At 58.3% G+C, this 23,283-nt stretch overlaps 3 protein-coding genes across 5 annotated transcripts; 1 reads left to right on the top strand and 2 right to left on the bottom strand.

Moving 5' to 3' along the window:
• Positions 1-469: 469 nt before the first annotated feature.
• CNTF (ciliary neurotrophic factor) lies at positions 470-5,018 on the bottom strand. Its single transcript, XM_048306833.1, has 3 exons — positions 4,929-5,018; positions 2,009-2,303; positions 470-1,782 (listed from the first exon to the last, which is right to left on the bottom strand). Exons 2-3 carry the CDS (start codon positions 2,210-2,212, stop codon positions 1,309-1,311), a joined length of 678 nt encoding a protein of 225 aa, XP_048162790.1. The 5' UTR covers positions 2,213-2,303; positions 4,929-5,018; the 3' UTR covers positions 470-1,308.
• On the bottom strand, positions 3,131-18,724 carry ZFP91 (ZFP91 zinc finger protein, atypical E3 ubiquitin ligase). Of its 2 annotated transcripts, none has more exons than XM_048306738.1 (11): positions 18,645-18,724; positions 16,286-16,311; positions 11,146-11,361; positions 10,916-10,952; positions 10,397-10,486; positions 9,943-10,065; positions 8,357-8,407; positions 7,751-7,829; positions 7,363-7,477; positions 6,758-6,857; positions 3,131-6,434 (listed from the first exon to the last, which is right to left on the bottom strand). In XM_048306738.1, the coding sequence occupies exons 1-11, from the start codon at positions 18,698-18,700 to the stop codon at positions 5,924-5,926; spliced, it is 1,404 nt and encodes a 467-aa protein (XP_048162695.1). In that variant the 5' UTR covers positions 18,701-18,724; the 3' UTR covers positions 3,131-5,923. The 2 variants fall into 2 exon arrangements, with proteins under 2 accessions (XP_048162695.1, XP_048162696.1); XM_048306739.1 differs by having other exon boundaries at positions 10,397-10,483.
• A 1,219-nt stretch (positions 18,725-19,943) lies between these two features.
• LPXN (leupaxin) lies at positions 19,944-23,279 on the top strand. Of its 2 annotated transcripts, none has more exons than XM_048306725.1 (9): positions 19,944-20,383; positions 21,125-21,228; positions 21,341-21,377; positions 21,601-21,706; positions 21,782-21,931; positions 22,012-22,185; positions 22,266-22,347; positions 22,544-22,692; positions 22,767-23,279. In XM_048306725.1, the coding sequence occupies exons 1-9, from the start codon at positions 19,944-19,946 to the stop codon at positions 23,031-23,033; spliced, it is 1,509 nt and encodes a 502-aa protein (XP_048162682.1). In that variant the 3' UTR covers positions 23,034-23,279. The 2 variants fall into 2 exon arrangements, with proteins under 2 accessions (XP_048162682.1, XP_048162683.1); XM_048306726.1 differs by having other exon boundaries at positions 20,283-20,383; positions 21,341-21,396.
• Positions 23,280-23,283: the final 4 nt, after the last annotated feature.

Here is a 23,283-nt window from a genome sequence, read left to right as displayed (position 1 = left end):
GTGGGATGGGCAGGATGGCACTGAGGGCTCTGCCCCGGGCTGCTCTTTGTGCTCCCAGGGCCCCTGTGCCTGTGCAGACGCTGCTGGTGCTGGGGCAGGCGCTGTGCCCGGTGCTGTCCGCACCCGCCGCCACAAAGCCGCTTTGTGCGGGGCCAGCCGGGCATGTCTCCCGCCTCCTCCCCACTCCGTGGCCCCTGTCTCCCTCCATGCTGTCTGTCCTCTCACAGCCCAGGGAGGAAGGCAGGGCCACACCAGGGCAGGGCACAGCCCCTGTGACCCCCGCCACGTCCTCCCACCATCTCCTTCATCCCCAGCTCCTTCATCTTCCCCATGGCCTCCCGGTGGGTCACATCCCCCCAAACCTCTCACCCCACTGGGACAGACCCTTCCCTGGAGTGGGAACTGGGCAGCCCAGACCCTCTGGTGAGGCTGGCTGCCCCGCCTCCCCCCAAGAAGTACATCACCCTGGTAGATCTCCCAGCCCTTTTATTCACTCGGCAGCCAGCAGCCATCACATCCAGTCGGCAGGAGAATCGTGGCCCAGGAAGCTGTGAAACCAGTCCCAGCACTCCACAGAGTGAGCAATGTGGTTGGGGCTGTTAGATTCTCCCATGCCGTTCCCAGTCCTAAAATAACCCCTGTAGGCACCAACCTCCTTGCAGAGGGGCTTCTGAATCACAGCTAAAAGATCCCCTTTCAGTTAAAAGATCCCCTCCATTATCGTGTCCAAGAGTTAAGAGTTCCCCTCCTGACCGCATCCCTGCTTCCCCCCCTCCCCAAAAAGCCCCCAAGCAGTTAGAGCAGAAATTCAATGAGCAGCCAACACAAGATGGGCAGAAGGAAAGAGTCCACGTGCAGGAGGCCAAGCCTTGTGCCTTGCAGGTGGGGGGCAGGTCTCAAGACTCCTTTCACCGGGTGATGCTTTTCTGTCCCTTCGCTCCTGCCCTGCATCTGCAAGAGCCCCAAAGGCAGCTTCCGCCTGCCATAGGAAGCGTCCAAATTCCCAAGACAAGGGCAGCGCTGCTGGTCACGGCATCCAGGCTTTGGGGCGAGCAGCAAAGCTGCTTCCCGGGGAATAATCCAACCGCCCAGCAGGAAAAGCCCAAGGACCCCTTGAGGATCCCCGCTCCCTCCAGGGTAGACTGCGGCCTGTGCCTCAGTTTCCCCACAGGGAGCAGCACTAAAAGCACGGGGATTAATGACACGGCCCCTCCCCTCCCCGTCCCCCTCCTTCGCTGTCAGCTGCCCTCTGAGAGGGTGGGCAAGGAGCCCCAGCGGCACCCAAGACCCCCCGCTCCGTGCTCGCCTTCAGGGGCTCTCGGCCAGGCCGGTGGCCGTGCCGGTGGCCGGGCTGGGCTTGGCGAGCTGCCGCAGGTCCCGCGCAGACCTCACGGCCCACTGGGCCAGCTCCCGCAGCACGCCCAGGCCCCGCAGCTTCTGCTCGAAGAGGCTGAGGCGCGGCGGGGGCGGCGGCCCGTCCCCCTCCTCGCCGGGGATCCCGCGGCTCTCCAGCCGCAGCAGCTCCTCGAGGTGGTAGGCGAAGGCCGAGACCTGGAGCAGGACGGCTGCCAGTGCCCGGCCCAGGCCCGCGTCGGCCTCACCCAGCTGCTCCCGCTGCTCCTCCAGCATCTGGGCCAGCAGGGCGCGGAAGGCGCGGTAGGCCGCCAGGTTCTCCAGCAGCCGCTGCGTGCCCGTCTGCTCGTCCCAGCGCTCCACCGCCGCCAGCGGCACCCCCTCCAGCGCCGCCACGGTGGCCGAGGCGTCCAAGCCCTGCTGCTCCACCTGCAGGGTGAGACCCGCCGGGGATCAGCGGAGGCAGGAGCCGCAGCCCTGAGCCCTGCAGGTGTCGGGGCAGTGCAAGCTGTCCGAGTCTCGCCCAGGTGCGTCGGCAGGCCCCGATCCAGCAGCACTCCGTGCCCCATCCCTGCCAGGGGTCAGAGTCCTGCCGCTGCCCAGGTCCCACCAGTGCTCCCAGCCTCGCGGCTGGGAAGGATCGGGGCAAACTCACGTAGGTGTCCAGGAGGTCGACGACGTCCGCGCGCATCTTCCCGGCCAGGCGGATGCCACGGCTGCAGAGGTCGCGGCGCCGGAGGGCAGTGGAGGGGCTGTCTGCGGCCGCCATGGTCCGGGCAGCTGTCACGGCCACCAGGCTCCGGGCGCAGCACCCGCCCGGCCCGGCGAGGACAATCCCTTCCTTGCTGAGCTGGTGCATTCCAGCCGGGAGCTCCGCTCACACGTCCGCTGGCCTGGCTCTCCCCCTCTTCCGTGCCTGGGGCTTGGCACCGCGCTGCAAATTCCCGCCTCTGGGATCAACAGCGACAGATTATTTCCCTAATTCCCCCACGCATCGCTACTCCAAGTGCCTTGCCCAGAAGCGTCTGGCTCGGCAGCAACAGGCTCCCAGCCCCGGCTGACCCACTCCTCCCTCCCAGCCACACAGTGAGATTAGCAGCACACTAATCCCTCGACTCATTCCAGAGCTCGGGAACCCACTGCCGGGAAGAGGTGAGCAAAGCCCGGACATTGCTCAACACCTCAGCCCTGGCAGCCGGCTGGGGCCTGAGCGGGCGAGCAGTGCTCGAGGGCAGCCCCCAGGCTGGACATGGCACAGCAGCCCCAGGCCAAACTGCAAACCAAACCCCTGGCAAAACGATCTGTCACTTCTAACCCCGCTCTCCCAGAGGGGTCCTGCCCTAAAGAGGGGCTGCAGATAGGGGAAGATGTCCCAACCACCCCAGGACAACACCGGCCACCCCACAGGTGAGCTGCACGCACCAAGACAAAAACAGTCCTTCGGGCTGGGTTGGTTTTTCCTCAGTATGTTTTATTTTGGTTATGCATTACCCAGAGCAAGAGGGAAAAAAACCCCAGGAGTTGAAAAGCAGCTTCCCATGAATTCCACAGTGTGCCTGGCTGGGGGTCCCAGGGCTGGGGGGTCCCCATACACCCAGCAGCCTCCCTGCCACCCCGTGGCTACTGCAGAAGCTGCTGAGCTTGGGGAGCCCCTGGCCACAGTAGCCCCCAGTCCCAGCCCGGTGGCCCAGGGTCCCCGAAGTGCTGCCCGTGCCAAAGGGCCCCATGCCCCCTCCGATCCCTCCCAGGGAGGAGAAAAAAAAATAAATACAGGGGAAAAAAATACAAAAAAGTTTATTGCAAACTACTACAATAATTTATTGAAGCAAACTGCATGCGAGTGAAGGAGAGACATCGAGGGGAGGAGGAGCTGCAGGAGGGCTGTGTCAGTTTTAGAGCTTCAGAGGGGCATGGGAAGGGAGCTACACATCTCTCCTGCACCAGGGGCGAGCAGGCTGTGGTTAGAGGACAGACAGGCACCTGGCCATGGCCAGAAAAAGAAAAGGGACAGCTACAAGAGGTGTCATGGAAGGGTGGGGGGGGGGGGAGCGAAAAGGATCAGAGGTGTCCAGGCCGGGAAGCAAAGGAAATGTTTGATTTTGCATCCCAGAAGTGCAGCCGGGGGCAAACCCTGCTCCGCTGGGGCGGATGTGGGATGAGGCAGCCTCCCCCAGCCCCGAGCCCAGTGCCAAATGCTGGGTCACCAGAGGTCAGCAAGCCCTTGGCCCAAAGGCGTTTTAGTGCCATCCCTCGACCAACCAACCCCCGAGCCCTCCTTTAGTGTCCTGCGCAAGGCTCTGCCCACCCCGCACCTCCCCCGGGCACAGGGCCCAGCAGAGACGCAGCTCCAGCAGCCCCGAGGGCCGGCAAGTGTCCCCAGAGAGAAGCCCCGCACTGAACTGAACTGCTGGCCTCTAGTCTAGCTGCCCCTCTCCAGTCTGCAGGGGGAGGGGACCAGCTGCCACCCAGAACGTTTCCTGCTGGAAACCACAGTAAAGCAATCCAAGCGAGACGCTGGATCATCCCAACTGAAGGAAGCTTAACACCATTCCAACGCGGAGCTGCCACCAGGTGTGCTGCTGGGCCCTCACCCCAGCCAGGCTGCTGCCACAAGGCACAGGACACGCAACTGCTCAGCCTCGATCCGCCCCAACACCAGGAAGTGCTTCAACTTGCTCTGACAAAGGTATCAGTGTAAGGGGGAAGGGGAGGAGGGAGGGGGCAAACCAGGACAAACGGCCCAAGGAAAGCCGTCATGTTTGGGCCACAGCTGGATTTCCAGGCATCACAGGGGACAGAGTGGGTGTTCAGAGTCAGTTTCCTGTTAATCCAGTTAAATTCCGCGTTTTTATTGCGGTTTTCCAGACCCCAGGTACCCGACTTCAACAAGCTGCTGTGTGCTACAGACCAACTCAGCTGATCTTGTGCTCAGACAAGATACTTCAGCCCTGCTCCCAACCCCAGAAACCCAACCAAAAAACAAGCAAACGAAAAAAGCCAGGTTATTCTTCACCTCTTCCAAAACCGCTACGAATTCAAGGCCACTGAATCTCCACACAAAGTTTCAGAGAAGAGCAAAAAAAAATCCAAGTCTCCATAGCAGACACATCTTATCCTATGTAAACTTTTCCAAGGGCTCAAAGCTGCCCTAACTACACCAGCAGGCAACGCCTGACCCACCACGTTTCAGGGAAAGCTGGGGTGTCTGTGCAGAAGAGAGAAGCTTTCAGAACATGGCTACACAACACCCCCCCCCCCCCCCCAAAACGGGGGCGGGGAGAGAAGCTGACAGCCCCTTAGTCCCCTGTCAATCTATTGCCTTGGATAAACAAGCCTGAGAAAACCATATCCAGTCCCTGCTTAACTGCATCTTTGTCTAGACCTGGAAAGGAGAGGCAGAGTCGGATGAGGAGCGCCACGTCCCCCAGCAGCAAGCAGCGCTCGGCTGTCCCGAGTCACAAGGACAAGCTCCTGGCTAAACACGTCCTTCCCCGAAAGGCTGGAGGCAAAACGGGCATGTAATGCGAGGAGCTCACCCGGAGCTGGGAGGGAGGGAGGGACAGCCCATCACTCACCTCATCCTCCTGCTAACACGCTGCTGCCGAGACTCCCACTGCACACAGGCTCTTCTCCAGGGGCTCTCCCTCTACTCTGGAAGAGCTGCGAGACACATCTGACTCCAGAGCGCTGCCTTCACCTCGGCTCTCCCAGCTGCTGGCACGCCGGCACTGGAGCTCCCTGCACTGGAGCCTACTGGGAAACAGCCTGAACCCCTTCCACCCCCGCCCCCTAAGAACAGAACTAAAAAATACCGACCCTTTTTTAAACAATAAATAAGGAATCTTGTTACCACAACACAAAAACGAAGCATGTTCAAAGTGCAAATTACTGTCGTCAAACTGGGATGCTCCTCCTCGCCTCTCCCACGCAGGGCTCCTGTAGCCCCCGGGCCTCTCCGAGCAAACACGATCTACGAGCCAGGGCGTTCCCTCCCTCCACTTCCTGCCAGGGCTGGAGCAGGGGAGCGCGGTGGGAGCGGGACGTGCGCTGCTGCTTCACAGCTCACCCTGCCGAGGGGCTAAAGTGCCAAACTCCCAGCCCCGGCAAGGAAGGAGGAGACTGCAAGGACCAGAGTGCAGCGGTGCATAGAAGTCGGGGCCGGGGGCAGAGGGAGTCCTAAGGAACTTCTCCGGAGCATGTCCAATGCCTTTTTGTTTGCCAGCGGGGCCACGCCAAGGAGCCAGAAAGGCAAATGCTTTGGGGTAGAGCGAAGGGTTTCGGCAGTGCCCCCTCCCTTGGAGAAATCCACCGCTCAATCCAACTTGCTCTGGCAACGGCAGCACGTGCCCCTTTCCACAAAGGGGCCGTGGGAGAGAGAGAAGTGGTTGGGAGAAAGAGGATGTGCTGTGATCCACGCTGGAGGGGAGCAGACCCTTCAGTTATTTACTAGTATTGTAAGTTTTGTTTAACTTTCCTCTCTTTCAGTAAGTGCCTCCTCCTTTTTTTTTCTTTCCTTTTCCTTTTAAATACAGAGTCCCAACTGTCCCAGCACCCGGGTGCTCCCCCGCCACTAGGGTCCAGTGGAATCTGAATCTTCGATGAGCACCTCTGTGCTGGCTCCCAGCATCTCTGTGTTCATGACCAGCCCCTCTGGGTTCGCGCCGCTGCCGCTGCCCACGAAGAGCTTGCCGTCGGCCACCAGGCTCACGCGCTCTGCCCCGCCACAGTAGGGCTTTGGCATCCCCTCCGAGCTCAGCAGCAGGCAGTCTGCTGGGGGAGCACTGCCCAGGGGGTCGGGGAGCAGCGGGAGGCCCTGGCCATCTGTGGGCGGCACGATGGCCTCGGGATTAGTGCCCAGGATATCCGTGCTGGTGATCAGGGCACCCGCGTTGGCAGCCAGTGCTTCAGCAATGAGCACTTCGGGGTGGCTCTTGGCTTTGTGGGCCACGACGCTGTCCTTCTTCTCGAATTTCTTGCCACAAATATTGCAGGAGAACTGGTAGAAGGAGTCTGCATCGTGCTTCTTCATGTGCCAGTTGAGGGAAGCCTTCTGCCGGCAGGTGAATCCGCAGATCTCGCACCTGCGAGGGGACAGCGAGGAGGTCACAACAAAGGGACGTCCACACATGCTCATAGGGACAGCAGTAGCGAGGTGGCAGCCCAGGAAAACAGCAGGGGCTCGCTCATGTCACTGCAGCTCCTGCTCTGGTTTTACCTACTGAGGGCTTACGTTCCCCAGATCTGCACCAAGACACTGCCCCGAGGAGCAGCTGACACAAGTGTGCGTTCAAAGAGAGCCGGGACACCAGGAACAGGCTCCGGCCCTGACTTCAGGGCGGCTCTGCAACGGGAGTTTCAGGGGTCCCTCAGAGCAGGAGGGCGAGGCACAGGCAGAGGTACTCACTGCAAGGGCTTCTCGCCCGTGTGGATCATCCGGTGCACCGCCAAGTTGTGGGAGCTCTTGAAGGCCCGGGCGCAGTACTCGCAGATGTAATCCCTTTGATCTGAAAGACAGCAGCAGTTGCAGCACTGCTCTCCCAGAGACCTGCTCCCTTTCCCAATGCTCAGGTGGTGCAGTAAAGCTGCCCAAGAAGGAGCAGAACTACAAGTTCTGGGAGGCACAGCAAAGGAGGAGGTGTCCCACGACACACTGCAGCCGCTGATCTGGAGAGGCGAGGCATGATTAAGACTCTGCTAAGAGCTAATTATCCACGCTGACCAACACTGAAAGACTGGTAAATTGGGATAAATCTTTATCTGTAGACGTTTATTCCTCTACAGAGCCCCTGAGTGATGTTTGCCAGAAGGAGAATTAAAACCCCTGTAGTCTATCTCTTTCATTTCCTTAGAAGATGTTAATCCAGAAGACAGCAATACCCTGCTGCTGCAAATCTATGCCACCTGACTTGGCTTCACCCTCCCCAGAAGTCCTAGAGGCTTTTCCCTTTTTCCCCCTGTCTGTTCACTGACCTGAAGAGGAGTTTGTGTCTATTTCCCACCCCCCTGTACCTGTGTGATGTTTGGCATGCCGCAGGAGCTGCTTCTGGAGCCGGAACAGCCGACCGCAGGAGGGATGAGGACACACGTATTTTTTCTTCAATAAGTGCTGATATTTTATGTGATGCTGGAAAGAAAAAGTGGAAGTTTGCAGACTGTACATGGCTGAGTGAACAGCTGAGCTTCACTCAAGTTTAGATCTCCACTGGAAAATAAAACACACGTGGACCTGCAACCTGACAGACACTCACACACACGGCCGCAACTGGCCACAATTAAGTCTTCCAAAACAACGATGTCAGGAAGGGGTGTGAGTGCCAGTGGAGGCTTAGCTGCCCGTTCCAAGCACCCCTTCCCTGCCCTCCCACGTGCCACAGAGGAAGTGAACACCTCCACCAACCTGCAGGTACCGTGGGTGAGCCAGGACCGTGCCGCAGCCTTCCATCTCACAGCGGACATACTGGATCGGAGGCTTCTTCCTGGGAAATCAGCAAGGAGAGGGCCAGAGTGCTTGGCTGCTTATATGATCAGGTGATTCTATAGATAAAGGTTCTATATACATTCTACTTAGAATCACAATTCTCTGTGTCTGTGAGGGGCTGACGCCTCTGATGCCACAAATAACAAGTGCAAGCACAGCAGAGAACTATTGCTCCAAAACCCCTGCCTGGGCTGTGACAGAGCTGCTGTCCAAGAGCCACCTCCTGTCCTGGCACTACTCGAGGGCTCTCCCTAGAGCTGGGAAAACCTCAGGAGACACAAAACCTTACTGCTGGGCAATACCACAGGAGGGATCGACTGAGAAGTGGGGAGGGGGCTGGTTCACTTGGAAGGAATCAAACCCACATCCACAGGGGAAGGAAAAGAGGGAAGACAAGGCATGCTGCTATTTTTGGTTTTTATTCCCTTTAAGGCAGAGAGATGGCTTTGGGACAAACCACATCTGCATGCAGGACACAAGGGAAGCAAGTCTGCAGAACAGAACTGGGCTGAGAGCATCACTTACCTTCTCTTGGGCAGCCTTGGGCTCTTGTCATCCTTTCTCCTCCTTCCCCTCCTGTAACAGGGATACAGAAACAGGACTGAGAGAAGCTTCTTTACATTAGCAGTGGGCAGAGACTTTGAAGTATACGCTGTATTGCCTCATTAACTACATGGTCTAGAAAAAAAACTGAGTGCAAGCTGGAGACAGATTCAGAGGACAGAGAATTCCAGAGAAATAAATGCTTCACGTGGTCTGCCCTCTCAATCCTTCCTGCTTCCTAATGCATTTTTCATAAACGTGTAATTTTGCCAACGCGGTCTAGAACCAACAGTGCACCCTATTTCCTCTGCTCTGTTGGGGAACATTCCACACCGTGGGAAAACATTCATCTGCTTGATCAGGAAGAATGGGATTAATGACCCAGCAGCTATTTTACAGGCCTCTGACTTAGCCACAGCAGCTTCTGTACCTGTCAAGACAAAAATCTGGGCTCTGTCTGAGCAGACCTGTGCTCACACGTAAACTGCAGCCTCCCAAGCCACAGCTCTGCCCAGCTGGGCCTGCCTGACCCCATTGCTGCAGAGACACTTGGAGCAGATTGATGGAAGTATCTTCTAGACTCTACTGAGACGTCTGTATTGATGGCCAGCCAGGAACACGCTGAACACACACTCAGCATTCAAGCCAAGCCCTCAGAGGAGCTACAGGTTTTATTACACACAAAAAGGTAGTGTCTGATTCAAACAACGAAAACCTCAAGCCTCAGAAAGCAGTCTCCAACAGACAAAAATATTCTCAAAATATCAGCCTCCTCACTCCTCTCCACTGTCAATCAGCAGCAGCTCAGGAACAGCAAGAGAAATTACACCAGCAGTGCACGGCAGGTCAGCAGAGGGAGCCCGGGCTGTTCCAACCACTCAGAGAGGAGCTGAGGTACGAAACCAGCTCCTTTTCCTTTTTTCCCCCTCACATTACCCCAAAGAATGGCCTTGACACAGTCACATAAACCAATCCCCCTCTGTTGCCAGGAGGAATGCTTCAGCCGTGAGTTCCAGAGGCAGCACACCCGAAGGTGTCGAGCCACTGGCGACTGACTGGGTGGCAAAAGTTTGTTGTTTTACTTCTCAAAAGCAAGGGGAAAACAGCCGATTTTCCTGAGCTCCGGTGTACTCCCATATGTACAAAAAGGACACTTAACCACACACACAAGGTATTCCAGTGACAAGATATCCCAGTGTCTGCCCCCAGCACACAGCAGGAACGCTGCCCTCTCACACTGGCTTTTGGGATGCACTTCAGGCATCACAACAGAACCCACTGTAAGGACACCCTGAAGTATTTCCCACTGTGTGGTCACACCCAGGGAGGCTGACTAACCACAGGATGATGAAAAACCCCTCCACTTAAGCTAAACTCTGAATTTTTGTGGCTGAACACAGGCAAGATGTGAGGGCACAGGATAAACAGTGCTGCCCCATCAGCTCTCAGGCCCAGAGGGGGAGGAGGAGGCGGGGGCAACCAACAACAATTAAACACTGTTGTACACCAGCAAGAATGCAAAATACACAGCACACACGCTGGCATGTGTATCTGCAGAGTTTACTCACTTCCTTGGTGGTTCTTCATCCTCCTGAAACTCGTTCTCTTCTTTCACTTCCACTTTAATCTCTTTCTGCCTTTCTTTTTCCTCTTTCCCCTTGCTAGCTTTTCTCCTTTGCTTTGGTGCTTCCCTGCAAAGACACAAATACAACACATTACTCCAATACTCTTCCCACTGCCTGCTTTTTACAAAGACTTAAACAAAAACTGGACCCAAGTTCAGGTCTATTCTTCAAGTGCCGCTTTCAAGCAGAAGTAAGAACCAGGCTTAAGGAAGCACCCAGCAGCCAGCAAGGCTCTAAAGGCTTCAGTCCAGAGAGAAGAACAGTTCTGGCCAATGCAGGCAATGTTTAGAACCAGATCAACTAGCACAGGTGCTTTGGGGCATATTAAGCTAATTCAGGTAACATGCCCATTATTTTTTTTGGTCTAAATCCCCAGTAAATCCATAATCCAATATACTTCTCTAGGTGGGGCTTGTAGGTCTCATCTCTGGGATCATCTTTGAAGGGAACTTCTTCCTCACTGATGAGCATCTCATCATCATCGCTGCTGGGAGAAAAGGAGAAGAGAGGACTTTGGCAGCAACAGCTTGGCCACTACTGCAAGAATGCCTGTGCACCATGCCCCAGGATGGGAAGGACACTGTTACACAGCACTTCCCCATCCCACAGGACTGGGAAAAGGTTGCACAGCTTGCACTGACCAAGGAGCACAGCGACAACCAAAACAGGCCAGAGCAGTGTCCCCTCCTGAAGCCACCCACCCACGGCAACACAGCTAGCAGGTGGAATGCCCAGGTCAAATCTTACTATCCGTTTCTCTACAGTATCTCCTGACATCTGCAGTGCACGCTGGAAATGCAAAGGCCAGGGACCAAAGGAGACAGAGCTACAGTGGGTCCCACAGGACGTTTCACACAAACGTTTTATTTTCAAGCAACTCAGGCCCGAAGAAACACCACAAAATGACGTATCCTACCTGACTCCATCTGGAGACTGATGCTCTTCTGTGACCACTGAAAGGAAAAGTCACCATTAGGTTTCAAAGTGTGTTCGCTGCAGTGAGCTCATCTGTCTCACGGCTCCGTCGGCATTCAGAGCTGGGAGTGCTGGTGGCAGAAGGCACCCGTGACAAGCAGCACCACGCCAGCACCAGCCACACGCCCAGAGTGACCCCGCAGCCGTGCCCGGGCCTTCCGTGCCACGTACCGTACTCCAGCTGGTCGGCGTTGGGCTCCGACTTGCAGACGAGCTGCAGGGAGCTCGCCTTGGATCTGGAGGCGCGGGAATTCTCGGAGTCACGCTGGCGAGCGGCGGCCGCCGTCCGGCTGCTGCGCCAGCTCCGGCTGGGCCGGGCCGTGCCCACGGGAGAGCCATGGCTGAGCACGCTGGACACTTCCTCCTCTTCCTTCTCTTCTTTGGGAGCTGAAACAGCCGTTGCAGTCTCTTTCATCATAGTAGAAAAAATGCCTAAATCCTGTCATTAAATCACACCTTAAATCACGGCGGCCCCTGCCCACTGTGGGAACCTGCTCAGCCTTCTCTGCTGAGCCAGGACACTCCCCAGGCCCTTACCTCAGAAAACCTTCCCTTAAAACTCTCCTCACATTCCCTCTAAGGAAAGACACTACTATTTAAAAGCTGCTTATATTTTCCCTCGGATAAAGGCTTCTAAGACAACGATTTGCTGGCTCTAAGCACAACAAAAGAGACACTCATAAACCTCAGCAAGTGCTTTATGAAAGGCCAGCTTCAAAGTCAGGCCATGTGAAAAGTCATGTTGAGAGAATCCCCCAAACATATACTTCACTGGAGTTGTACACCTGGCAACATCCCTGAGGGATCTGAGCCGGATGTGTCTGGTGCTGCGCTAAAGCAAAAGGCATCACCAACGCTCTTAGCCTGAGGTCTCCACGCTTATTTACAGCTTGTACAGGTGGTTTCCTTTTGGCTCACGGCTGGTCTCCAAACATGCTTTGGCAAGATAACAGAGCTGGCTGAAATGTCTTGTGAGCAAGTCAATCCCTTAAAAACTAAAATTCCCAAGTACAGTTCATTCGATCTCACTTTTTGGTGCTTGCTGTGACACTGGGCCTCCAGGAATTCAATGCCTTTTGTAATGTTACGGATGATCACAGAATGGTTTGGGCTGGAAGGGACCTTAAATCTCACCTTATTCCAACCCCTGCCACTAGTTCAGGTTGCTCCAAGCCCTGTCCAACCTGCCCTGGAACACTTCCAGGGATAGGGCATCCACAGCGTCTCTGATCCCTCCCAACCTGCACCATCCAGTTTTGCATCAAGCCTTCTGAGCCAAACGATCCTTTTTCTCCTAGCATGTAGTTTGCTTTGCATTACTCGCTGTCTGATCCTCGATTAACAGGGTGGGAATAAGCAACATTTGGCTGGAAAAGTCTGACTGGAATCCCAGATGTGAGGCATAACATTCTGTTGTAAACCATCAAGTTGATGTCTTACACGTATAAACCTCAGCACCAGAGCATGAACTGCACCTTCTTGGCTTTCTTTAGCAGACCTCAAGGTGTGACTGCTGCCATGTTCTCAGTCCTCATGGTGAACATCTCAGGTTTTTGAACGCTAAATCAAACCCAAAGACACTTGAAACCATCCTCTAGAAACTCCCCCCTCAACCACTACCATGTTGCCAGGGATAGCACACGCTGCTGCTCTGGAAGAGCTGTATTCCCTTGGGAGATCACGCATTCAGCTGATTACTCATCACTGTAAAAATCAGGCTCGCAGGTCTGAAGCAGACCTGCCTCAGAACACACCTGGACAGAGCACACCCCTCACCCAGCAGCTCTGCTTCCTTCCTCTGAAGTGAAGGTCTTTGATAAGCCTTTTCCCAGGATGTCTCCTTCCGACTTCCTCTGCTTCAGCACGGCTATCGAACAGATTCAGGGCATTTTTACGCGCTGAGAATACCCAGGTACGTCCCAAACCCCCCCCCGGAGATGCATCAAGTATTTACTTTGCAGCAGAACTCGCAGAGTGATACAGAGCTGTGAGCTGAAAAACCTTCCAACTCTAGACCCTCTCAACATGGTCCCTATCCAAGCAGTCAGGGCTGCACCAGGAAACTTCTCTCTGTCAAGTGTTCAGCTGCAGGAACAGCTGGAATCAGCAATCACCAAGGCTTTGCCCAAAATACGGGAAGTCCTAGATTTGGAATCAATTTTTGCCTCTTTTTCCTTCACAAAAAGATTAAAAATTGTCAGCAAACACCAGTCCCTGGGAGAAGGGACAAGAAAAGGAAACCTGGAAGGACACTAGCAGTGAAGTTGTGGCTTTGTTTAGACAACCAAAAGACAAGACTCTGGGCACTGCTCTGCTTTTCAACAGAGCTGAACTTTGACTTAAAAGGCATTTGAAAGCATCTTACTGACCCTGCAGACAATCTCAGAAAAGACCTGTGTGCAATTAAGTGAAAGGAAAATAAACTACTAATTGCTAAGTTAAAAAGCTGTTATGAAAATAAATGCACCACGACATACGCACGCCTCTGAGATTTAAGGCAGCAACCACACAGCAGATAAGGCACCAAACACCTGCTGTTATAACGGCATGGACAAAAATGAAACTCAGGAAAAAAATCCAAGTGCAAAGCTCCATCCAAAGGGCTCTTCCCCACCAGAGCACTGCAGAACTGTACAGCTGGGACACAGGAAAACCCTTGGAAGGTTTGGGCAGTCTGAGCTATTCAAATTCAGAGCATTTTTATAAGGCTTGGTTTTAAGTAATGACATTTCTCTCTCCAAACACTGACAAAGCCTTAAGGGAAAGCAATCACTCCCAAAAGGAGCACGAAGCATTAAGAATAAAACACTGAGGTATAATGTGAGTCCTCTATGCACAAACCCATTTGGTACTACCTGAGTCTCAAAATTTTTTGGTTTTCTTTTATATCTGCCGAGCCTGACTGTTTTCCTAGCCAAACCCCTGGATTTGAGAACAGGCTTCCAGGGAGGTGACTCTCCTGACTAAAATGAAAACGATTCCCACAAGGATACAGAGCGCTGTGAGAAGTCAGACGTGAATTCTGCTACACAGCGACTGCAGCTACACAAATTCGTTTGTAAGCTGAGATTAAACGTTCTACTTATGCATCCAGTATTCCTGTGGGCACACGTTGGGAAATCCTGCCACTGCATGACTAAGCAGGCGGCAGGGAATAGCCAGGGAGCAGGGGCTGACACTGCAGCTGCCCCCGTGCACGCCACTGTGGTGACAGTCACACTGGGGCTGTGGCACAACACGCACCTTCGGCTCTCATCTCCCTGTAATCTCCCCGCCAGACCTGCACAGCCAGAACTCCCAAGGGGATGCTGGGGAAGCCTGATCCCACGGCTCTGTACAGGGAATATTCCAAACTGGATTTAGCAGTTGATAGTAAAGGCTAATACTGCAGTGCAAAAAAATCAATTCCATTTCAGGAAACACTAGCACACAATTCCAAGCCCTCACCAGAAGCACTCAGCACCTTATCCCAGCTCCAAGCCAGGTGAAAGGACAAACGGCATTGTGCCTTCCAGGCGCACAGGGGACTCCTGGCTACCAAAAGCCCTGTTGTGCAAGGAAAACTGCTGCTTGCTTACACTGCTCTGGCTCCTTCAAAAACTTCTGCTAAAGCCCAACAGGAGGAGCAGGGAGAAGCTCCTCTCCAGCTCCTGCACAACCTGTCCAAGGAGGACGCTCCTGGCCCGTTTCCAGGTCCTCGCCAACCAGCACAAGGTGCACAAGGGCTCCATCCAGCGTGCAGCCAAGACACAGGAGTGCAGCTTCCCCACTCCTGTGCTTCTGCAGACTGAAAAACAAACCAGAAACAAACACCCCCCCACCCCGATCTCCTCTGGCCCAGAAGAAGTCAGCACTTCCCTGTGCCAATTTCCACGCAACTGTTCCTCCCATCATTTCGGCTGCAAATCTAATCGGGGGGGAAAAAAAGAGCCCCAGAAGCTGAACAAGTGCTTTTTCCACCCTCACCTTCAAGCACAGCTGAAACTCTCAGAGCCCAAGTTAGAGGCTAAAATGGCTCGAGTGCAGAGCCCCCAAACCTGTGAATTTCAGACTGACACCTTTCACCTCCTGGGGTAAAAATGGGAATATTCTGCCCACTTTCTACCACTACCAATAAATATTTCTGCTTAAACCAAAAAAACAATCATGACCACTGAAGTCTTAACTCTACACATATATGAAGGTAAACTTTTTTACACCCTTCAGCAACTGTGCTTTGAAGTAAAAGGCTGAAGCTCTGACATTACACTGCCCACCCTTTACACAGTGAGGGGTAAAAGCACAGGAGCTGGGCTCAACACACAGTAGTTAATTCTGCTTCAGTCTGTAAAAACACACCTTGCCAGCTGGAATTGTGATGGATTTCCACACCCAGATGGAATAAAGACTTGTAGGAGGAAAGCTAAAGAGTTACCAAAACATGAGAATAACAGCAGCCTCCGAGACACAACTGCTGGCAAACAAACCCGGACAGCTCCAGCAGAACAGGGAATTCATCTGCACAGGTGTGTGACCTCCTTTCCTCAGTGCTTCATTCTGCCACAATTCTCTGGTGCCAGATCAAAAACAACACTACACAAAGCCCTTTGCTTGGACCTGTTTCAGAAGTCATCACCACGTAAGGAGCAAAGCCCTCTTTTTTTCTTTTTTTTTTTTTTTCTTTTTAGTTGTTTGTGGGGGTTTTTTTGGTATTTTTTTTTTTAACAAGAAGTTGTTATACAGATGCACAAAGTTCACAGTTTGCACTGGAAAACAAAAGTTCTGCTCCAGGTCGCAGATCCCCACAGTCGGGGCTCTCATGTTCAGACCCTACTCACTCCCCCAGTTCTGAATAATTTTCTCTTTCACCCCTGAAGACATCAGCGTAAAAAAATCCGTAATCCACTAAAGCTAAAAAAGAACAAGTGTGAATATCTGAATGTGCCGATTTCCACACAACTTCCCCAGGTCTCTCTAGGGTCTACACCTATATTGCTGAGCACAGAACAGAAGTGAGCCCAGGATTCACCAACTACTTGGGACTGCTGTGCAACAAGAACTGTCAGACCACGGAGCAGCCCAGCCTCACGCTCCAACAGCCCGAGTGCTTTTTGGGACAGTAAGATTTTGCAGGTTGGGCACGTGCCAACAGCAGCAGCAGCTTATCACAGTTCCACAATCTTGAGAGAGACCTCAGAAAGAAACCGCACATCACTCAGCACCAAATCATTCTTTAAAAGGAAGATCCAAAAGGAGGATCTGACTAACCCGTGGGACAGCCCGGACTTTCTAGATGGAACACAGCACGAGGAGTGAGTAATTCAGCTCTTACCTTTACCAGCGACTTTATCTGCACACCTGAAAAAACACAAAAGCAAGTGTGAGAGCCAGACTCTCTGGGATGGAGACAGACACAAGGAACTGAATGACACGGAGACGAGCCCCAACTCCCCAAAGTCCCGATGCCTCTCTGTCAGATCATTGTTTTCAACCCCTCATGCCAAGGTGCGTTACTGCAGCCGCAGGAAGCTGAAGGGAACTATAGAAAGATCCAGCAGCAAAGACCCAGCCCGGCCCAGGACAGTTATGACCGACCCAGGGGGATTTTGTGCTTAGAACAGGGCAGAAGAGCGGCACTTTCAAAGGCTCCGGTGTCCCGCTCAGGATCAAAGGTGCAGCGAATGCAGCATCTCCCCCGGGAAGGTGGATCCCACCGCCTCCCTCACCCAGACCTCCGGCAGACGGGGCCAGACCGCGCCGGCGCCGCGGGGCACCGGGACAGCGGCCGCTGCCCGAGGGCGCTGCGCAGCCGGCGATTCCCGGGACACTGCCCTTCCTGGGAAGGGACCGTCGGGGCCGGCCCAGCCCGGCCGGAACAAAGGGGCGGCGACGCGGGGCACCCCGAGGCGGGAGGCGGCCCCGGGGTCTGGGCCCGCTGACGCGGGTCGGGCAGAAGCCGCCCGCAGCCCCCCCCGCGCGGCCGCGACCCCCGGAAGGCACGGGCGGAGCCCGGCGCTGCAGGGACTCACCCGGCCCGGGGGGCCTTCCTGGCCGCGGGCGGCGTCTCGGCGGCGGGCTGCTCGGCGGCCGGTCGCGCCCCGGGGCTGCTCCGCCGGCGCCGGGGATACTCGGCCTTACGGCGGCGGGACGCGGCGGCGGCGGCGGCGGCGGCTCCCCCCGCGGCCGAAGCGGCGCGGCCGCGCTCCCGGCCGCCCCTCAGCAGCCGGTTGCCGCTGGACTCCTCCCCCTGATCGGCGGCGGGCGGCGGTGGCGGCGGGCGGCGGCGGCCCGAAGCCGGCGGCCTGTCTGCGGCGGGCGGCGGTCCCGGGGCGGGCGGCGGCTCGGCGGCAGCGCCCCCCGGCTGCTCGGTGCCCGCCGGCATCGGGGCGGCGGCGGCGGCGGCGGCGGCGGCGGCGGCGGCGGGGCCGGGACGGCCGCGCTCCACCCTCGGCCGGGCACGCCCGCCCCCGCCGCCCGCGGCCAATCAGCGCCCGCCGCCCGCCTTCACGCGCGGCCCCTGCGCCCCGCCCCCCGGCCGCGACCACCAACCGGCAGGCGGGACGCGGGGGACGGCCCCGCCCCCCGGGCCCAACTCCCCCCGCCCGCCGCGCTCACGCCTTTCCCCGCCGCTCGCGCGCCGCCTGGCCAATGGGCGACCGGGCCGGGGCGGGGCCCGCCCCCCCGCCGCCGAGCGGCCAATGAGCGCGCCGCTCCCGCGCGCGCCCCGGGCTCGCGCCGCCTCTCGCGCAGGCGCCGCCGCGGCCGCTGCGCTCGCGCTCCCGCTCCCCCCCCGGCCGGCCCCGCTCGGCGCCCACTCGAGCGCGGCCCCCGCGGCCGCCGCCCCGCAGGCCCCGCCGCCCGGACCGCCCGTCCGCCGCGCGGCCGCCGCCCGGTCCCCGGCGCCGCCGGGCTCCCTACCGCCGCCGCTGCCTGCGCCCCTCCGCCTGCCCCCGGGCCCCTTTGCCCCTCGGGCGAGGCCCGGCAGGGGAAGCCGTTTGCCGCCCCGCCCCACGCGGCTGCTCCGTGCCGCGGGGCTGCAGCGCCGCCCGCGGTACCGGCGGGGCCTGGCGGCGGGGCCGCTTTTGGCTGCCGCTTCTCCTTTAAGAAAAAAAACCGCCCCGTCGGGCGGCGGGTGAAAGTCGGTGACAAAATGGCGGCCGGCGCAGGGGGGGCGGGGCACACGGCCCGAGCTCCGCCCGCTTCCGCCCCGCTGTCGCGCATGCGCGGTGCCTGCCGGGAGTTGTAGTCCGCCGGGGCTGAGGCCGTGCCGCTTCCCCGTTCCCGGTTGTGTCTCCGCCCCGGACGGCTCCTGGGCAGGAACCCCGGGAGCGGCTGTGCGGGGGCACCCGCCCCCCTGGTCGCCAAGGCCCGCGTCCCTTTCCAAAAGAACCCCGGCAGCGCCTGATTCTCCCGCAGGAACTGCACTAACACATTAAACCCACACAGAGCCCCAAAACTTCGCCCCCACAGGCGCTGAAGGCACCAGCCGGGAGCGGGTTTTGTCTCGGTCACCCCTCTGCCCCCTTCCCTGGTGTCGAGGTGTGCTCCTGGACCAGGAGCGATGCCGGCGCACTGTACCCTTGCCTTGGCCACAGCGGGATGTGACACCCGGCTGGGAGCCCGGGGCTGGGCTGGGGAAGGGGAGCGGGCGCGAGTGCTGTGGAGAGCAGGGTTCGGCTGATGTCACGCACCGTTTGAGGGCAGGAGAACAAAGGGTAACACTTCCCCAGAACAAGGTGCTCCTCATCCTCCCTCGGGAGACAGCAAAAATCACAGGGGTTCAAAGAGCCCGCAGCGTTCAGCTGGAAAATCCTGTTTGCCGAACTGGTTCCCACCAGCGAGAGGGCTCCGAGCGCCCGGTGCTTCCTTCTGCATTCCGAGTCCCGGGCTCTGGTACGTTCCTAGAAAACAAAAGTGCGTCCGGCAGTTCCCGAGAGCGTGCTAATAAACCCCTCACTGTGGAGAACCGCGTTCCCCTGACCCAGACACCGGGAAGGAGGAGAATGTCCTTGCATGAGAGTTAAAGAAAACCTCAGGATCCTTGCACGGGGACTCCTCCTGTCCTGCTTTTTGTCAGCCCGTGCCAACCTGTCCCTATCATTGCCGTGAGTGAGTTCCCCTCTGCAGGCCAGGCTGGGCTCCCGTCGTTCTTGTTAAAACAGGGGCGCAGAGCTCAGGGCAGGGCACAGCTCAGCTTTTGGCCTCTGGGTTCCGCAAGGACAAGTTTTACATTAACAAGTTCCGGCTCCAGACGCTCCTGTGTACTCGGGCTCACACATCGCTAAATCACCCAGAAAGCTAAAAATAGCCCAAAACCTTCCTCAGGCAGGAAGGGTCTGTTGTGTGCCGCAGAAAGGGAAGCGCCTGACACGAGAAGCAGCTGCCAGGACCGGCACCAGCAGCGGCTTTGGGTGGCTCTCCGCATTCCTGGCCTGCAGCGCAGCCGGACACCGCGGGATGGTGTCCCGGGGCTCTTCCTGAGGCGGGGCCGCGCTCGATGTCCCTGCTGTGAGCAGGCGACAAAACGGTGTCAGGAGTGAGGTGACCCCTGGGGTGGCAGCTTGAGGGGCTCGGCTCCGGCCTGTCCCAGCCCTGGGGGCTCAGCAGTGCCTGGGAGCGGGGCCAAGGCGGTGCCAGCCCGACCCGTGCGGGTGCTGGTGCCCTCACCACAGAGAGGATGGAGTCTGTGGCTCTTAACCTTTGCTCCCAAGGTTTTTTTGGCTGGACTAAAGAGGAGCCAAGCCAGGACATGGTGAAGCTTTGGCAGAGCTGGTGGCCAAGGTGACAGAGGCGTTATCGGTCACCCACCAGGCGCTGCCTCCTCCAAAGAGCCAAATGAGCCCAAAGGACTCGCCAAGCTGCGTGCACCCACCTCTGGCACTGACATTCCCCCTGTCCCTTGGAACTGTTCCCACATCCACTGCCTGCTCCAAGCAGCACCAGGAGATTTCTCTGCCAAAAAAGGATTTGCTGTTACCTGGAAATCCAAGATGAGGCTCCAGAAGCATCCCCCAAAGGCAAGGTTCTGCTGGAATGTCACGGCACTGCTCCATCACGCTGCCACAAATCCATTTCCAGCCAGCACAGGGATGCCATCCCTCGTCACACGTGGCCAGTGGCTTCTAGAAAGGGCCTGGGTCAGCAGAACACCCCCATCCTGGCTTCTGGAGCTCCTTGGGCAGCCTGTTGGCCAGTTTCTCCCCTCCGCAGCCCCAGCCTGGGCTGTTGGTGGGTCCCCGTGCCCCAGCTGTGCCCGTCACACGTGGTGTGAGGCACGCAGCCCACAGAGGAAACCCTGGGTGACAAACCCCGGCGCGGGGGGCGGAGGCGAGACCGGAACAGAGCTGGCGCAGCCTCGACTGCCGTCTCAGCGCCTCGGGGTGCTGCCCCGGCCCTGGGACCCCACGCCAAGGCAGGATGGAGGATTTGGGTAAGTTGGGCCTCTCCGGAGCTGGTTCTGCAGCCAGGGCTGGCTTGGGGTCACGCTTTCGGCACCTCCGGGGAGCCTTTTCCTTCCTCTGCCTCAGGACTGGGAGGGGGTGCTGCAGAGGGGCAGCCATGGAGCCCTGCTCCCTCCTGTGCCTCCCCCGTGCCAAGGGACCAATGGGGCCGATGGTCAAGCGAGCACTTGGCCAAAAATGGAGCGAGCTTGAGAGCAGGAAATGGGCTGCGGCAGCGCCACAATCCCCGCTGCAGCCAGTGGGAGCTGGGAGCCATCCCTGGCCTGGCCTGGGGGAGCAGCCACTCTGCTGGGAGCACTCCCTGTGTCCCAGTGTGAGGGACAGCCAAGGCAGAGAGGCAAAAGCAGAAAGGAAAAGCGCTCGCCCCTCCTTGGAGGAAGTGGTGCTCCGGGCATGCAGGATGGGCCCAGGGTGAGCTTTTCCCTGCCAGGGCTTGTGCTGGGTCAAGCTGAGGACTGGCAGAGGTTTCTTTGCTGGCCAGGGATGGTGTACGGGGGCAGGAGCCGTTGCGCCGCTCTTTGGGAAGGTGGGCACGTCCTGCACTGGGATGGGGGTCTCGGGGAGGGTGCTCAGGGCCCCTCGGGGCACTGGCAGCTGGCCAGCAGGACCTGCTGTGACACTCCTTTTGCTCCTGAGGCTTTGGGAGTGGTACAAGAGCGCAGGGTGGGCAGCTAGTGGCTGTGAGGCCTGACCTGGGCGTCTTGGTGCAGATGCTTTGCTGGCAGAACTGGAGCAGAGCTCCTGCCTGGCCTCCAAGGACCGCGTGCCACAGGGATCAAGCTCCTGCCAGGATGCCCAGCATGGTACCCCGAAGGTAATGCCTGGGCACAGAGAGCCCTCAGCTCGTGATGGGGTGCTGGAGCTGGGCAGGGGAAGCTGCCAGGGGAGCAGCCTGAGGGCTCTGCCACGAGGGTTTGTCCTTCCAGGTGCCGCTGCCACCTCGAGCTCCGCCTCCAGGAGAAGGTTCGGATTCAGTGTACAGGTGAAAATGGCCGTGGGAGGGCGAAGCCGTCTGGGGCTGTCCGTTCCTTGCTGGGGTCTGCCATCCAGGGTCACCTGGGACAGATTGTACCCTGCAGTGTTCCGTGCGGTGGCCTGTGGGAAAGGGCTGTGTTGGCAGGGGTGGAGGGGTCAGTCCTGGCCTTGGGGTGGACACCACAGCACCTCCCCTCTCTGCCCTGTCCAGCACCCCTGTGCCAGTCCCAAAGCTGCTGCTCCCCTCACCCCCACCGACGGAGGCCGCCCGGCAGCTGGATGAGCTCCTGGCCGACCTGGGCCACACGCAGAGCAAGGTGAGCCTTAGCCCGGGGCCAGGCAGTTGGGGGGCTTGGCCCTCACCCAGCCCTCACCACCCTCCTTCCCGGCAGCTGGCAGCTACAGGACAGGGAGCTGGGGTGCCCGCGGAGTCCTTGCTGGACGATATGCTGGGCAGCCTCACCCGGGACCTGCAGGAGCTGGGCATCACGGCTGCGCCCGCCGGCCTCTGCGCCGCCTGCCGCAAGCCCATCGCTGGCAAGGTGAGCCCCCGCCGCCAGCCCGGCACCCCTGGGCATCCCCCCGGAGCCGCCCTCGCAGCCCCCGTGCCTCCTCCCCACAGGTGCTCACAGCCCTGGGCAAAACCTGGCACCCCGAGCACTTCACCTGCGCCCGCTGCGGGCAGGAGCTGGACAAGGGGCCCTTCTTCGAGCAGGGTGGGCAGGCGTTCTGTGAGGAGGATTATCACCAGGCCTTCTCCCCGCGCTGTGCCTACTGTGCCGGCCCCATCCGTGAGGTGAGTGAGTGAGTGACCCCCCTGCCCTCCCCTGCCAGCCCCCACCACCACCAGCCCCCTCACCTCAGCTTTTCCTGCAGAAAGTCCTCACGGCCCTGGAGCAGACCTGGCACCCCGAGCACTTCTTCTGTGCCCACTGTGGGAAGGTGTTCGGAGAGGAGGGTATGTCCCAAGGAACAGGTGTGGGGGTCCTGCCCCCATCCCAGGTATCCCCTGCCCTTGCACTTACCGCCTCATCTGACAGCTCCCCACGGTCTCCTCCTTTGCCTCCTGTCCTGGGCACCACCGTGTCCACGTCCCACTGCCCCCAGCAGGAGCCGTCCCCAGGCGGGTGCCCATCCCAATCTCCTCCCCACAGGGTTCCTGGAGCACAACAGGAAGCCGTACTGCCACCAGGACTTCCTGGCCCTGTTTGCCCCCAAATGCCGGGGCTGCGAGCGCCCTGTCACGGACAACTACCTGTCGGCCTTGGAGGGTGTCTGGCACACCGAGTGCTTCGTGTGCACGGTGAGTGACGGCGGGGAGGCACGGAATGGCTGCGTTCCCAGGGCCGTGCCAGCCTTCCCCTCTCCTTCCCCCAGGAGTGCCTGACTGGCTTCACCGGCGGGTCCTTCTTCGAGCTGGAGGGGCGGCCCTACTGTGAGCTGCACTTCCACCAGCGGCAGGGCACCATCTGCCACGGCTGCAGCCGCCCCGTCACCGGGCGCTGCATCACGGCCGCGGGGCGCAGGTACCACCCCGAGCACTTTGTCTGCACCTACTGCCTGGGCCGGCTGCACAAGGGCACCTTCCGCGAGTGCGGCGACAAGATGTACTGCCAGCCCTGCCACGACAAGCTCTTCGTCTGAGCCCCAGGTACCCAGCACAGCCACCTGCCTGGACGTCCCCAGCACCGTCCTCACCACCAGCATGCCTGGCCTCGGCCCTGCTGACCCAAGCACGCCTCACATCCCACCCATCAACATCCCTGGTGTGGGTCCTGCTCAGCCAACTGTCCCCAGCCTTGCTGCTGCCAAGCCAGGCTTCGCTCCCTGCAAGACATCCCTGGCATTTGCCCCCTGGACCTGAAGCAATAAAAGAACCTGGGTCCTGCCTCTT

Source organism: Corvus hawaiiensis, chromosome 6, assembly GCF_020740725.1.
Source record: "Corvus hawaiiensis isolate bCorHaw1 chromosome 6, bCorHaw1.pri.cur, whole genome shotgun sequence".
Classification (NCBI taxonomy): Eukaryota; Metazoa; Chordata; class Aves; order Passeriformes; family Corvidae; genus Corvus; species Corvus hawaiiensis.
Note: the sequence above shows the minus strand (reverse complement) of the source record. Positions and strands in the feature narration are given on the sequence as shown.